The 14,585-nt window shown below is 33.2% G+C and overlaps 2 protein-coding genes across 6 annotated transcripts; one reads left to right on the top strand and one right to left on the bottom strand.

The window, feature by feature from the left end:
• Positions 1-3,185: 3,185 nt before the first annotated feature.
• Positions 3,186-9,717, top strand: LOC102624845 (uncharacterized). Of its 4 annotated transcripts, none has more exons than XM_052432404.1 (11): positions 3,186-3,271; positions 3,427-3,503; positions 3,593-3,747; positions 4,434-4,721; positions 4,952-5,081; positions 7,490-7,597; positions 7,736-7,838; positions 7,920-8,045; positions 8,488-8,681; positions 8,911-9,012; positions 9,283-9,717. In XM_052432404.1, exons 2-10 carry the CDS (start codon positions 3,451-3,453, stop codon positions 9,005-9,007), a joined length of 1,254 nt encoding a protein of 417 aa, XP_052288364.1. In that variant the 5' UTR covers positions 3,186-3,271; positions 3,427-3,450; the 3' UTR covers positions 9,008-9,012; positions 9,283-9,717. The 4 variants fall into 4 exon arrangements, with proteins under 4 accessions (XP_052288364.1, XP_052288363.1, XP_052288361.1 ...); XM_052432403.1 differs by having other exon boundaries at positions 9,278-9,717; XM_052432401.1 differs by having other exon boundaries at positions 8,911-9,030.
• A 372-nt stretch (positions 9,718-10,089) lies between these two features.
• On the bottom strand, positions 10,090-13,327 carry LOC102625599 (F-box protein SKIP5). Of its 2 annotated transcripts, none has more exons than XM_052432220.1 (5): positions 13,084-13,327; positions 12,234-12,378; positions 10,879-10,937; positions 10,720-10,777; positions 10,090-10,502 (listed from the first exon to the last, which is right to left on the bottom strand). In XM_052432220.1, the coding sequence occupies exons 1-5, from the start codon at positions 13,229-13,231 to the stop codon at positions 10,157-10,159; spliced, it is 756 nt and encodes a 251-aa protein (XP_052288180.1). In that variant the 5' UTR covers positions 13,232-13,327; the 3' UTR covers positions 10,090-10,156. The 2 variants fall into 2 exon arrangements, with proteins under 2 accessions (XP_052288180.1, XP_052288179.1); XM_052432219.1 differs by lacking the exon at positions 10,720-10,777 and adding an exon at positions 12,071-12,149 and having other exon boundaries at positions 13,084-13,321.
• Positions 13,328-14,585: the final 1,258 nt, after the last annotated feature.

Genomic DNA, 14,585 nt, shown 5'->3' with positions numbered 1-14,585 from the left:
GAGAGAGAGAGAATTTTAGAGAGAAGGGAGAGAAGAAGAGAGAGAATTTTAAACTTAGAAATGAAAAACCCGAGGAGTCTGAGTCTTCCTCTCGGTTTTTATACAAAGATCTTTAAACTGTTCATTGTAGCGGGATTTTAAGTGCACAGTAAACTCTGGAAATCTGCATTGTTCACTGTAGCGGAGTTTTAAGTGCACAGTAACATTTGGATCGTATCTTTGAATAGTTGATTCTTTGTACAAAAATTGAAATACGATATGGGTGAAGAGACATGTGCGCTCTCACTTGTGTCCAGAGGACCACCCGAATATACAGAACAAATTTTTTTTTTTTAAATAAAATTACTAAATAGTTATTTACAATACTTTAAAGGAGAAAAAATTCCAAAACAATCATCTTCATTTTTGTCTCCAAGAGAAATGAATGGCTCTTCATCTTCATCTTCATCTTCGTCTTCAGAGGTGTCAGCCACTGATGACTTTGACCTGGAGGCGAGGAGCTGTTCCATGGTTTTGAAGTATTCTTCTTCTGTTTTGGCACCTGCCAATAGTGATTGGGCTTTGGACTTTTGGGTTAAAAAAGTTTGTTGGGCTTTTGAATGTGTTATGGTGGGTTGAAGAAGGCCTTTGGCAGAGAGCCAATCTCGGACCAAATTTTCAGTCAATTTTGACTGTTCGTCAAATTTGGACCACCATTTTACTTTAAAGGTTCTTTGAAGGATGAGTTGGGAATCTTGGGTATGAAGCCTAAGGTTCCACATCCATACCCATGGAAGGAAGAAATTTGTACAAAAACAGAGAAAGGGGAGAAACCTTTTCTCGGATTCAGAAGGAGTATAGTGGGCTTTGAAGAGGTTTAAACAATGGGTGGCATTCGGGGTTAAAATTTGTGGTATTGAGCCAAAAGTATTCCACCAATGATGGAACCAGTTTGGAAGGCTTTGGACGGTTATTTTTAGGTTGAAGAAAAATAACCAAGAATGAGATTTTTTGGGATTTTGAATAAAAAAGGTGTTATATCAGGCTTGTTGGTAATCCCAGTAGGAATAAGTCCGACAATGAGGTAAACGTGTTTGAAAATTTAAAGGGAAAGTTTTAAAATTATGGTATCAGAGTGTTTTATTGTTTCCTTCTGGTATCAAAGTTTTAAAAATATATATATATATATATATATATATATATATATATATATATATATATATATATATATAATTATTATTATTATTATTATTATTATTATTATTATTATTATTATTCATGATATATTAAAAAAGGAAAAAAATTAAACTAAAAATAAAGTGAAATTGAGTGTTTAATTTGTAAAGAATAGAGAAAATATGCAATTGTAAGATAACGAGAGAAAGTGACTGGTGAAGAGTAATTTTGAGAATTTTAAAATTTTAATAATAAATTTATTTTTTAAAATAGGTACAGAGATAAATTTAATTCAAATAGGAGAGGAATTTAATGAGTTCAAATAGCCCCGCCATTGTAATAATATTATACAGAATTTAATGTTATACTATATTATATTTATTTTTTATTGATATTATTTAAATTATTATTAATTATATTATATTATTAACTAAATAATTATTTTATGTTAATTATTTTTATGTTAATCATTAATATATAAATATAATATAAAATAGCATTTTTAAATAAAACTACATGATACCATAATTTTATTTTTAAATTTTATTTATTATAATAATAAAATTAATCAAAATATATTTAATGCCTCAATTAAGGTAAAAACTGGTAATGTTCCACAATGCAGTTTCCAAAACTTTCAAATATAGGTAACCAATAAATTAATGTAATTCGTATTTATAATATAATGCAATGTTATGTTCCAAACACACCCTTAATTTAGTTTTTGCCGCATTATCAAACCTCGTGCCCTCCTGTGTAAATTGAATTGGTAACTTTTACAACATAAAATTATTTAGTCAATTAGAACATATTTAATTATTACTATTTTATAAAATAATAAATTTAAGTGGTAAAAATATTGACTACTGCCAACCATCACAATCCACCGCTTGCGATATCATTTCGATATCCTTTGACATCAATTTAGGAATTAATAGAATCCTTATCATTGGAGCTATACAACGATATATGTAAAACTGAAAATAGAGCTTCATTCACTGTATATCTATGGTCAAAGTTTTGTATCTCTAAACTTTGACCGTATATTTATTATAATGATAGGAAACTTTGTTGCTGATTCGATATGCACCATTGTGTATATCGAATGATGAAAATTATAATGGTACCGAAATTGACATCAAAAGATATTGGAATATGAACACCGACAATAGCTCATGGTGGCCCATGGGCGACGGTCGTGAGTAATCTTCTGTCGTTTATAAATTTTAAATGATAAATTTAATAATTATAAAAAATAAAACTTTTAAGACAATTATAATTATAAAAAATAATTTAATATAAGTAATAATATTTATATTATTACATATAATGCTATACAATATAACACCAAATATTGTACAATATTAATATAATAAAATGATAATGCAATAATGCAATACATCTACATGATAATACAATATAGTGTGCCAAACACTCTCTACGACTTTACTTAATGTTGCTCAGTGCCTTTTATTTCAATTCCCAATCATGAGTTTATCTCAATTAATGCCAGGCCCAAATGTAGTGTTGTGCAATGCTGCAAGTCAAACATACCCTTCTTGTAATACATACACACGCGCACTCTCTTTTTTTAAGTAAGAGCATCCCCACATTGTTAAAGTAAAAATGTCACTAAAATAAAAAAGAATAAAAATTTTAAAATATATATATATATTATTTGTTAGTATAGTGAAAATTGTGTTTTTTGTTTGTTAGTAGCTTCCTCATTTTAACAAAATTAGGATGCCCTCACTAAAAAATATTATATATATCGGAGCGAGTTTTCAATTAAAGATCCATTATTATAGTAAAGTCAATGATAAATTAAAAATAAAAAAACACTGGTTAAAAATATATATGCATCGGAGTCTGTAGTTTTATTTTTTAACTTATTGTTGATTTTAATATAGTTAAGATTCATGTATATATATTTAAAATGTGGAAGAAGAAATCAATTTAAAGGGCCATGGAGATCCTGATCCAAAAGCCCAGAAAACTTCAAATTGGACTATGGCCCAAACATTAGAAAACATTCACCGAAACAAAACCCAAACAGAACCCCAGAATCAGCTTAGACTTGACCTCTCCCGGAAGCGGTATCGAGCTGATTTTGCAGGTGAAAATCCGTTGATTTTAATTTCTTTTTCTCCAAAATTTTCATTTCATTTCATTTCTTCTTCTTATTATTATTTCTTTTCAATAAGTTCATTGAATTTATTCTCTGTTTCTTAACCGAGAAAATGATTAAATAAAGTCTTCTTGTTGATTCAGGTTTATACTCGTAAATAATATACCATGCCGGACACTCAGGCTCTTGTGAATGACTTTCTTAACAAGCTTAAAAAGCGGTGACGTTTCGGAGAGTATATTTTTATTAATTTTTTTTTACTGATTTTAGGAGCTGATTTTGTTTGTTTGTTTGTTTTGTGAGTGGCAGTAAGATCGAGGGCTCGCAGGCAACGGCAAGGCAGACCGCGGAGCTGCTTCGCTCTGTGATTTCGCAGCAGCGCATGCCGTACACAAATCAGGCTGGAGCTTTAATTGATGCTGTCAAAGCTGTTGGCGAGCAGCTCATTGCTGCCAATCCTGTTGGTTCGTTTTTTCTTTTTCTTTTTTTTTCGGTTTTCTTTTCGACTATTAGTTTGCTCTTGAATAAATATAAATATGGTACTTAGTCATGTTAGTTATTTTTAATATCATTGTGATGATTTCAGCTGAATTGATTTTTATCAAAATATTATTAACTTGAACTATGTTAATTGTTTTCATCGCTCTTAATTTAGTTTTGTTGTAATCTAGCATCCTCCAATTAGTACAGCTAATATAGTGTATGTGCTGTAGGTAATTTGGCATAGTTACCTCTGAGGTTGGGGTCTTGTACAATTATTGATGTTAGGCACCAGAACTTGCATTTGTTTGGGGGATGCATTAGATAATCTGGTATCTACAAATTTATTGTACTTCCATAGCAAATATTCTTTTTTTCTTTTTGAATCACATGGATGAAACTATGCATTCTGCTGTTGAAAATTAGTACTGTTGCTATATTCACTATCAAATGGATTCAGCATCGCTAAGAAACCTTTTCTACAAAGTTATACTTGGTTTTTTATTTATGATTTGTTTCTTTTATTTCTTTCCCTTTTGTGGCTTTTCAATTCTCCCTAGCACTTTTTTCCAGATCCTTTTTCCAAAATTTAAAATGATTAATTTTCTTCTTTGTTTGTGATGTACGTTTTCTTCACTTTTCTGATTGATTAAATGATATATCAATGCAGAGCTTGCCGTGGGTAATATTGTGAGGCGTGTTTTACACATCATTAGAGAGGAAGATCTGTCTTTGACTACGGCTGCTATTGGTGGGCTGAACTTATCTGCTGTCAGTGATGATGAAAATGATGATGATCGAGATGGCGACTCAACTCTATCGGCAGCTGCTGTTGCTGCTGCTGCTAGAAGTACTTTGCGTCCACCTTCTTTGCAAACTCTGCTCGAGGACACACCTGTCTCTGCAGCTGTTCCTCAGACTTCCTCATCTGGGGGTGATTCTGAAGGAAAAAGCAAATGTGTGTTACTTTTTTTCTTTTTTTTTTTATAAAGTGTTTTTGATAATTCTTCAATCACAGCATCTTCTGTTATTTTCCCTAAATAAGCTTGTCTTATGTAACACATGTTTTAAATATGCAATCGGATGCATCTTGGTGATAAACTGGTGTTCCTGAATGTTTTAGCATTGATGATTTAGTTAATTCAGCCTTATGATGGTAGATAGCTAACATACTAGTTTCCTTCACAGCTGCTGATAAAAGTTCAAGAAGTCGGAAGCTGAAGCATGATGTTATTGAAGCGGTTAATGAACTTATTCAAGATATTGTCACTTGCCATGAACAGATTGCTGAACAAGCAGTGGAGCATATACATCAGAAGTAATTATTCCTTTTCCTGATTTCAACTAGACAATATGTTTTTTCTCTCTCATACCTTTTCTCCATACTTGGACTTTATTTTCAGGAGAATTGGATGTCTACATAATCCCTTTTTACCTGTTATTTTAGGATATATGTATTCAGTTTGTTGTTTATGCATGTACTACACTTAAAAATGCATGCAATATCTCATTTAGAAGCATATATATATGCTCTTTTCATTCTTGTTAGGCTTTTGCTATGTCACTTTCTTAAGTCTAAAAGAATAATGTTGTTTGTCTATTCTCTTGTTGTCTTCCCAAGGAATTGTAGGATGATAATTTCATGTATTGATGATGAACTGTAAGCAGTTTTCATATCTGGTTTGCAAGCATTCCCTTTTAGTATGATGTGGAGGTTAGGTTGCCGGAATTGTTGGTGATTCATTGACCTGAGGGCTAATTACGGTGCTGGCATGAGTATAATTGACTTTTAATGACTTTTCTGCACAGAACTAAGCTAGGGTGTGTATTTCTGTATTGATCACTCATTTGTGCTCTTTAGAACTTAGAAGTGCAGGAGGGTAGGTTATGAGGGGATTTGGAAAGTAGGAATTCAAATGCTTAAATTGATAGGCATACTTGGGCAATAAGGCGTTTAAATGCTTCACTTGTATGATTTAACTACGATTTGCAACAAGAGCGGCATCATTCATTTAAACATAGAAGATTTAGAAAAATTGTATTGGATGTGTTAGTGCTAATGAACTTTTAAGCATTTGGTGTTTCTGTGCTTTTTTCCTTCTAGGTGAAAGTGAATATGTTTTGATCTTCTTAGTGGCATTATGTTTGGAGTTACTTAGATGTTTTCAGATCGTCTTACGAACAGATATATCCAGCTTCTACACCCTTGTCTAGTTCAAGTTTGGATGATTTATTTAACTCATTCAACAAATTGCAAATTTGGTAAGGTGGTAGCTGCGACTTTGCTTATGTTATTGTTTGACTGTGTAGCGAGTTCAACTGTGTGCTTCACTGCCGAGAGAGCTCTAATGAAGCTGTTTTTGGATTTTGAGGGGCAACTTCATTAGCTCTTTCATTAGGATTGAATTCTTTTTTCTTTTTTCCTGTGATGAAAAGCGAAAACAGATTGCCTTAACAGTCTTTTTCTTTTTTCCCCCCGATAAAGTATGTTTTGTGCTAACGTTGACCAGTTGCACTAGTCAAATAAGATTATCAAATCAATCAAGCTGTTCTATTGATTTTGGGTGGATACCTGGTTCACTACTAAAGTGCATTCTGTCCATTGTTTAGTAATGCAGATACTCATAGTTTCGTATTAAAAAAATATAAAAAAAGGTTATCAAAGGAATTGTGAATCCAATTTTTTCATTGATAGTCTTATTTGACATGTGCAATAGGTCAATGTTAGGACAGAACATACCTTATCAAAATAATATTTCAAAGAAAAACATGTTGTAGCAGCCTCCTGCTGCCAGTCAAAGTTGGCCTCTGACCACCGTCTAAACTTTTTCTCTTTGAGCTTGAACAACTGTGTATGTAGTTAGTTGTATTAAGACTTAAAAATTTGACTTCCCTTTGATATCATTTCCTTTTTACATAGGAATGTTTCCTCCGAGTAGTGTCTGTGATTTTCAATCATAGTTGGAAAATCTATCATTCTTCATATTTGATTAATACAAGCATTGACACTAATCTAGAAGTATTTATTACATGTCCTCTGTTTGTAGACATTCACATGTTGCCGTTGCAAGGACTGTCTACTGAATTTGTTTTGGAAAGGATATCCTCTACGCCCTTGTGTTTTGTCTTAAAATCAGTGAAGTCCATTTTGAGAAATAGTGAAATGCCTGTATCATTAATTTGTTTTTCTGTTGCCATTAAGCAAAACAAATAGTCAATGGGATGCATTTGACTCTTTCTGAAAATTGACTCCTTGACAAAGCAGCAGTGAATGTTATTTGCTGTAATTTTGCTTACATGGTGATAGCGCTTAGTCTCATTTGATTTTTTTTTTTTAATTACAAAAGAGAGCATTATGTGCAACTTTTGCTCACAGTTCAAATGTTTTGGTCCTAGTTGACTTGCGAATGACTAAAGTGGTAATATTCTGAACTTTTAATGATGGCATATTTGCGTAACTTGCTGGACGTCAGGGTTAAATTGTGGTCGGGAAAACTTATACATATCAGCGGTGTACAAAAGTTTGGCTCATTTTTAGCAGGGGAAATATTGTGATTCATGGCCTTTATCTAGTTTGGGTCAGCTATGGCATATTATATATGTTCTCTTGTGTCTTATCTCCTATATTGTCCAATACATGTATATGCTTATTTCTAAATTCTTCATCTATGTTTCTTCCTACCATTTGCTACTTCCATTAATTTTAGCTATTAAATGTATTTTCAGTGAGGTAATATTAACTTTAGGCAGTTCAAGGACGGTGTTGGAATTTCTTTTTGCTGCAAAGGAGAAAAAAAGATCATTCCGGGTATTTGTCGCAGAGGGTGCTCCAAGGTTTGTGCAATGGCTTGCTATTTGTTGATTGCAAAGAAATATTTCACTGGCTACTTTGGCTCTGATGTTCTCTCTCTCTCTCTCTCTCTCTCTCACATTCTCTGTTTGATTGCTGTTGCGCTACTTCTTGTTTTATAGGTATCAGGGGCATCTGCTTGCAAAAGAATTGGTAGCAAGAGGTTTACAGACCACACTGATTACTGATTCTGCAGTTTTTGCCATGATTTCCCGAGTAAACATGGTATGTTCGGGCCACTTTTCTCGTTTGGTTTTGGATTTCCTGAAATGTTTTTAGCTTGATCTAAAAATTTGCAATGTAAAGGTTATAGTTGGAGCTCATGCTGTCATGGCCAATGGTGGGGTTATAGCACCTGTTGGGATGAATTTGGTTGCACTTGCAGCTCAGAAGCATGCTGTCCCTTTTGTTGTACTTGCCGGAAGTCACAAGGTAGTTTGGTGCAATAAACTGCTTAACTAGAAAATTAAGTAAAATTTAGAAAGCCCATTTTCGTTAACTGCCATTCCTAAATTCGTTGGTCTTGTGTATGAACTGGTGTGGAGTTTAAGATGGTGCTCAGTTATTCATGTGAAGCGAACTTCCCTTTCAGATAAAACTGATCACTAATGTAAGGAGTAGTATGTGCAAGATGCAAATGTGTTTATGAATAGTATGTGGGTGTAAAAGCTCATATTCTTTGTACCAAATATTATTGAATGTTGGTTGAATTAATCTCTGTAGCTGCAGTCCTTTTTAATGCGTCAACATTTTTACTGGGTATTGAATTGCATACTGGTTGTAATAACATTGTAGTTGGAGATAAATCATTGAACTCTGGTACTTCAGTTCTGGGTATGATCTTTTTGACAAATGTGGTTGGTCTATATGACAGTTATGCCCCCTCTATCCGCACAATCCTGAAGTTTTACTGAATGAGTTGAGATCCCCATCAGAGCTGCTGGACTTTGGAGAATTCTCAGACTGCATGGATTTTGGGAGTGGCAGTGGTTCCCCTCTTCTTCATGTGGTCAATCCAGCATTTGACTATGTTCCACCGAAACTTGTTAGTCTTTTTATTACTGACACGTAAGTTCAACCGCCCTTTCAGCATGAGACAGAGACAATCTACGCCTTTTGTGCAATTTTTATGCAGTATATATATATATATTAAGATTACTTATTTGATTTCATTGTAGAGTACCAGTTTTCTGGCCCCTTTATTTTCCATTGGTGTTCCAGTTCTATCTCAATATATTTCATTTTTTTTCCTCTGCTATTGCTGTGTTGTTCTGCTAATTTCTTTTCTTCTTCACAGGGGAGGGCACAATCCTTCATACATGTATCGGTTGATTGCTGATTATTACTCGGCTGATGACTTGGTTGTGCAGCGAAGAGCTACTGCTGGGAATTGATTTTGGTTTGTATCATATATTGTGTAAGTAGTCTTTTTGTGCCAATGCTCTGGTGGAAAATTGTTGATTTTAACAAAAAGGATAATCTTTTTAAATTGACATAACAATTGGTACTCTTTTCTGATTGTTATGATTCCAATAAACTTAATTGATATTGCAAACTGCTTCATCTTGGGATATAAAATAATTAAAAGATGACAATGAGTGAATGCTGTAACTTGGTGTATCATTTTGAGCTTTGACTTTATCTAATCTTTGCCCTATTTTAAGGTCAGGAATTTATTACGGCAAGAGCATTAGCTTTGGGTTTGAGAAATGTCAAATCACTGAATTTGGAGCTGAGCTGATGCTGTAAAAGAACTCAGGGACATAGCGATTGCGAGGCAATGGTGTGAACTTGTGCAAATTTTAGGGACGCAAACAATGATAGGATAATTTTTGTTGGCAGAAATATTAAAATGTAAAATAGAGGCTAAGAGTTGTACTGAGATAAAAAGGTGGATACGGTTAGATAATATTTTTTGATTGTATCAAGGTTGGTGGTCAAGTGCTGTATTCTTCTTCATTAGTGATTTTCAGACGGACGGTATAACATTGTTGTATTGCCTGTTGCTTAAAATTTTCATAGCTGAACGTAGCTGTTGAGATGTTTCCTAGAATAATTTTCTCGTCTTTGCATGAATAACATTGGAGAATAATTATCTGTTTAACTGTGTGTTTTCTTTCGTTCCTCGACGGTTGAGACATGTTACTTTTGAGTAATGATATGAGCCCAAAGGTCGACATAAATGAGTGCCATGTGGATGCCTCCAAGAAAGAAACAGGGTGTCCAAATGGCATCATGAGAGTGATTCTGTCGGGCTCAATATATCATTACATGTTACGTTTTGGAACATAAACCAAGGATTTGAAATGCATTATTATACATTAATGCCCCTGACATAATAGGCCGAACCCTTTAAGCCATTTTTCAAATGTCGCATTTCAGAAGGGTCGAGTGTTAAAAAGGGCGTAACAAGAGCTACGAGACTAGTCTCTTGACTCGCATTACAAGAGGTTACATAAAACTTCGAATATTAAAATTAATGAGAAATCAGCAGTAACTTTGCAAACAGTGGAAAATGTTACATAAAAATGAGAATACAGTTTTCATTGATGGTCTACATCGAACCAGAAATACAGATAAGTCCTGGCATATATAACTCGAACTCGCTGCAGCACTAGATCTCCACTAGTCAAAACAGCCTTGGCACCTCCTTCAATTCGAGTATGCAAAACAGTAACACTATCACCATTACTCTTCATTGGAGTAGATGTAATACAGCTACGAGCTGTACTCACGATTGGGCATGAGAGGAAGTCCAGTGGATTCGTCTCACACTGAAGTACACACCCATCTATAGTTAACCTTCCACTCCGATGGAGCAAGCAGCAGCCAAGCTCTGCTCTCACTGTTAAATTCGCCAGCTTGCACGTGGATAGAAACTCCAAGGCACTGCCCAAACAAAACAAATATTGCATAGCAAATTTTGTTGCTTGAGATATTATGCCGGTCATTTTCGAGGATCCTACTTCATATTTTTGAATAACTAAATCTAAAGGAAGAGGCTTGGTATAAAACAGCTCAACCTTAAAATATATAACAAGATCTTGAAAAAGAGCAGCCAGCACATCACAATAATTCATCTTATGTGATGATTTATTATATCTACCTGTGAACCATGCATAAAGTCTGTTGAATTAAAGTGTCACTCCTATTAAAGGTATCTTCTGTAAAATCCAACAATATGAAAGGGTCCTCATGTAATTGTAATTAATCTCCACAAAACAGTATAACTTAATCTGAAATAAAAACCAGAAAATTCACAAACCTGTCCGAACCTCGAGAACAGATAAGGGTTGTTTCATCAGGAAGCTCACCTCCTCCGACCTGGAAAGTAAGTTCAGAGAAAAGGAAAAAGTGGAAAACATTTAGATGACAGAGATCTTATTTCTCTCTCTTCTGCTTCCAACCAAGAATAGAAAGTGAGAAGCCATGTTTATCTTCAGTAGGCAATTACTTTGCGATCATAATACAAAAAGGAAACCAAGGAAATAAGTGACAATAGCCAGCTTTCATGAGTTGCGCCGAAGGCAGATTTGTCACTCAGACAAAGCTGGTTTACTCAATCATATCATTTCTCATATTGGATTGATTCCTTGAACCCGCATGATAATGGGATAAATCTGATGTTGACTTGTGCAATAAAGTTCCCTAAGGTTAACCAAACTATGAATTTCAAATTCACCAGTCCTCGTATGGCTGCAAAACTTAAATAGCGACCATCATTATGAGCCCTATATGAGAATAGGGTTTAGATTTTGGGATTTATGGTTTAGGTATCTGCATGAATCTGTGTTTCTAGTATAGATAATTTTTATTTACTTTCTATATGAGCATGCCATTCACTCTTTTTTTCATTTTGGGAGAAGAAACAGTCAACCTACAAAGATAATAAAATTCAAGCAAATATAATAACTAATGTCAACAATAGCCCCAAGAGGTGAAGAAATTTTACCCATCACCTCACACAGTTCTACCACAAGTCAGAGTTAATCCAAATTCATTAGTTGGCGGCAACGCCTCAGGTCAACTTTGAATCAACTTCAGAAGAATAACCTTCCATCAATAACTTATACAATTCATTTTTAAATTAATTTTAACAATATGTCTGTATCAAACATATCTTGCAGCTCATTATGTAGAATATAAATTAAAGAATAAGAATTCTGTTGGACTAAATGACTGTAATGAAATTTGTACAGTAAAAGGACAAATAGTGTGCCCCTCATTTTTCTTTTTGCCTTTTTAAATTTTCATGATATTAACAGTCCAAGAGACTTTTACTAACCAAGTTTCTATAGTATAAATTACATCACAGAATGGGAATAATCCTTTAATTGTTCGCACGGGTGTATTATTGAGAACAAGGAACGATTGAATAACGACCAAATTAAGTCAGGCACAGTGGTTTGTATTCGCACACAAATATGAAATAATGTTTTATAAAACAAACAACATACCAGGCACAGTTGTTTTTTTATCTGAATATTAGAGACAGGATGACTACCGCCTGCTGCAATTAAAATGGTGTCGCCCGGTCTATGAGGAACAATGTGAAGATCAGGTTTTATAGTCCTAGTGTATCCCAAAAATCACATACAGGCAGTTCACAACATTACAAACCTTGCCACAGATACGGCTGTCTTAAGGTCGGGGAAAACTCCTGGCTCTGAGAGATCCTTAACAGACTGATCTACCCGCAGCCACAAGCGAGGATGACATGCCAAGTAATTCCATCTGTGGCAAACGAGTGCGGTGTTATACCGATCTGCAAGCTCCATAACAATTGTGAAAGAGATCGCACAAAATTATATCATACATGCATTTGGCAGACATCTAAAACATCCATCTCAATGCCAAACAATCATCATAAAGACAATTACATAAAATATGTCAAAATCATCATAAAGACAATTATGCATAAAATATGTCAAGCTTACTCAACAATATCTATTAAACCCCAGAAATCTTGATGTAATTATCATGTTCTTTGACAATAATTTCTATCCGATCCTTCTAGATTTCTTTTAAGGCATGTGAAGAATGAGGATATACAGCCCTTCTAAGGGACACAATATACTATTTTACGCACAAAAGGGTATCAATAACATAAATTTAGCACAGAGAGTTTTTGAAAAAGGAATTTAAAATTAATAGACAATTGTTCACAACAGAAATGCCCATAATCTGAAATTCCGCATAAATATAAAATTTTTGTTTTATTTTTTTAAAAATAAATAATCCTCTCAATGTACAAAATAAATTTCAGAAAAAGTGATGAATTGGGCAAAACCCAATAGGGAAAATAAATAAGACTCCCAACACAAACGTCAAAAACCCTAAGCAAACTTCTAAAAAGGCCAGCAACATTCAGCTCACAAATACTATATAACTTAATGACACTAAACATTTATAAGAAAGAGAAGATTTTTTTTAATTAAATACAAATAATTCCCCAAAAAAAGATAGTCACCTGGAATTGGGGATAAGAAGCTGAATACGTGCATAAGGCAGCCATCATCAAGATTGTTTATTGGAGCAATAAAAGAATTATTTTTCATAGTTTTGCTTTTGAATCGTTTAGTACTTCGTTCACTGTTTATCTTCTCTTCATCTTCCATTTGTTCACAAACTCCAAGTCGACTGTTCACTGAATCAAATCTTTCTTTTAACGTTTGCTATGTTTGACTATCATCACGTATTTGACTAACCGACAACACTAACAGCACCCAATTTTTTCATTCACCACCCACAAGAAACCGACATGACCCACGCCACCGACGAAATTACTTCTGAGTTAGGCCCAATGTTGGCCACCAGAATTGCTTTTAAGTTTTCGCCCAAAACGAGCCAGCTGGGCTTTGATATCTGGCCCAACTTTTTCTAAAAAAAAGTATAGTTAGTATTATTGAATAAAAATGTTATAAATATCAAATTCTTTGATAAATTTCATAATTATTTTTATAAATATCATGAAATTTTATTGTATAGCAAGTGATTTATCAAACATTCAGCAAGAATTGTGGTTTTTTTTTTACACAAAATATGTAGGTTAAATATTTGTTTAATATTGAGGTGCTTTAACTCGAAAATTACGATTGCTGTAACAAAATTCATATAATTGTGAAATAAAAATTGATAATGTGTAGTAAATATTACTTTTAATAATTTTAATAAAATAGTAAAGACATTATAAATTTTTATCATAAAATTATGGAATAAAATTAACTTAACGTCTAAACTATAACAATAGAAGTATACTAAACACTTTAGGCCCTATTTGGAGTGTTGTCAAGTTGCTTGATTGCCATAATGCAGTACTTACTCATTTATTGCTACAACTTTTAAGTTACAGTATCTAGCACTATACTAAACATAATTAAATAATCTAAAAACAAATTGTAAATGTTAACAATGTTTAAAGATAGCTCAGAACATCAATATATATAGAGTTTGTAAATAACACATACCCAAAAAAGTATAGAAAGACAAAGATAGCCTCGAGTTTTGTACTAAATTGGAGAAAAAAATAAAATTATTTTTTCCAAAAATAACCACAAAGTTGTTATTAATAAGTAGAGATGGTAAAATGAGTTGTTATCATGACACGATAACACGATATGGATGTGGCACGAATTTTGTATATTCATGTTGATAAATATTGATACAATTAATTAAATAGTTGATACTATACGACACAATAAATAACCGTATCGTTTTCATGTTGGATCACCTCAGCATGACTTCATGTTTATGGCATGAATATCAATTAATATATGTAATATTATTAAAAAAATTAACACACACACACACACACATATATATTTGTGTTGATAAATATTGACACGATTAATAAAATGGTTGATACGATACAAGACGATAAATAACCATATTGTTTCATGTTAAACCACCCTAACATGGTTACATGTTTATGACATGAATATCAATTAATATATGATAATATTATTAAAAAAA

The sequence above is a fragment of the Citrus sinensis genome, chromosome 8 (genome assembly GCF_022201045.2).
Source record: "Citrus sinensis cultivar Valencia sweet orange chromosome 8, DVS_A1.0, whole genome shotgun sequence".
Taxonomy (NCBI): domain Eukaryota; kingdom Viridiplantae; phylum Streptophyta; class Magnoliopsida; order Sapindales; family Rutaceae; genus Citrus; species Citrus sinensis.
The sequence above is the reverse complement of the archived record's forward strand: the minus strand, read 5'-3'. Positions and strand labels throughout refer to the sequence as shown.

Bases quoted from the DNA above. Each gene is read 5' to 3' on its own strand.
- LOC102624845 (XM_052432404.1), top strand. From the start codon at position 3,451: ATGCCGGACACTCAGGCTCTTGTGAATGACTTTCTTAACAAGCTTAAA. The intron at 3,504-3,592 runs GTGACGTTTCGG...TGTGAGTGGCAG, and splicing joins CTTAACAAGCTTAAAAAGCG to TAAGATCGAGGGCTCGCAGG. The intron at 8,046-8,487 runs GTAGTTTGGTGC...TCTATATGACAG, and splicing joins TACTTGCCGGAAGTCACAAG to TTATGCCCCCTCTATCCGCA.
- LOC102625599 (XM_052432219.1), bottom strand. From the start codon at position 13,231: ATGGAAGATGAAGAGAAGATAAACAGTGAACGAAGTACTAAACGATTC. The intron at 12,379-13,083 runs GTGACTATCTTT...TGGAGCTTGCAG, and splicing joins CTTCTTATCCCCAATTCCAG to ATCGGTATAACACCGCACTC. The intron at 12,150-12,233 runs GTTTGTAATGTT...TGTTCCTCATAG, and splicing joins ACAGCCGTATCTGTGGCAAG to ACCGGGCGACACCATTTTAA.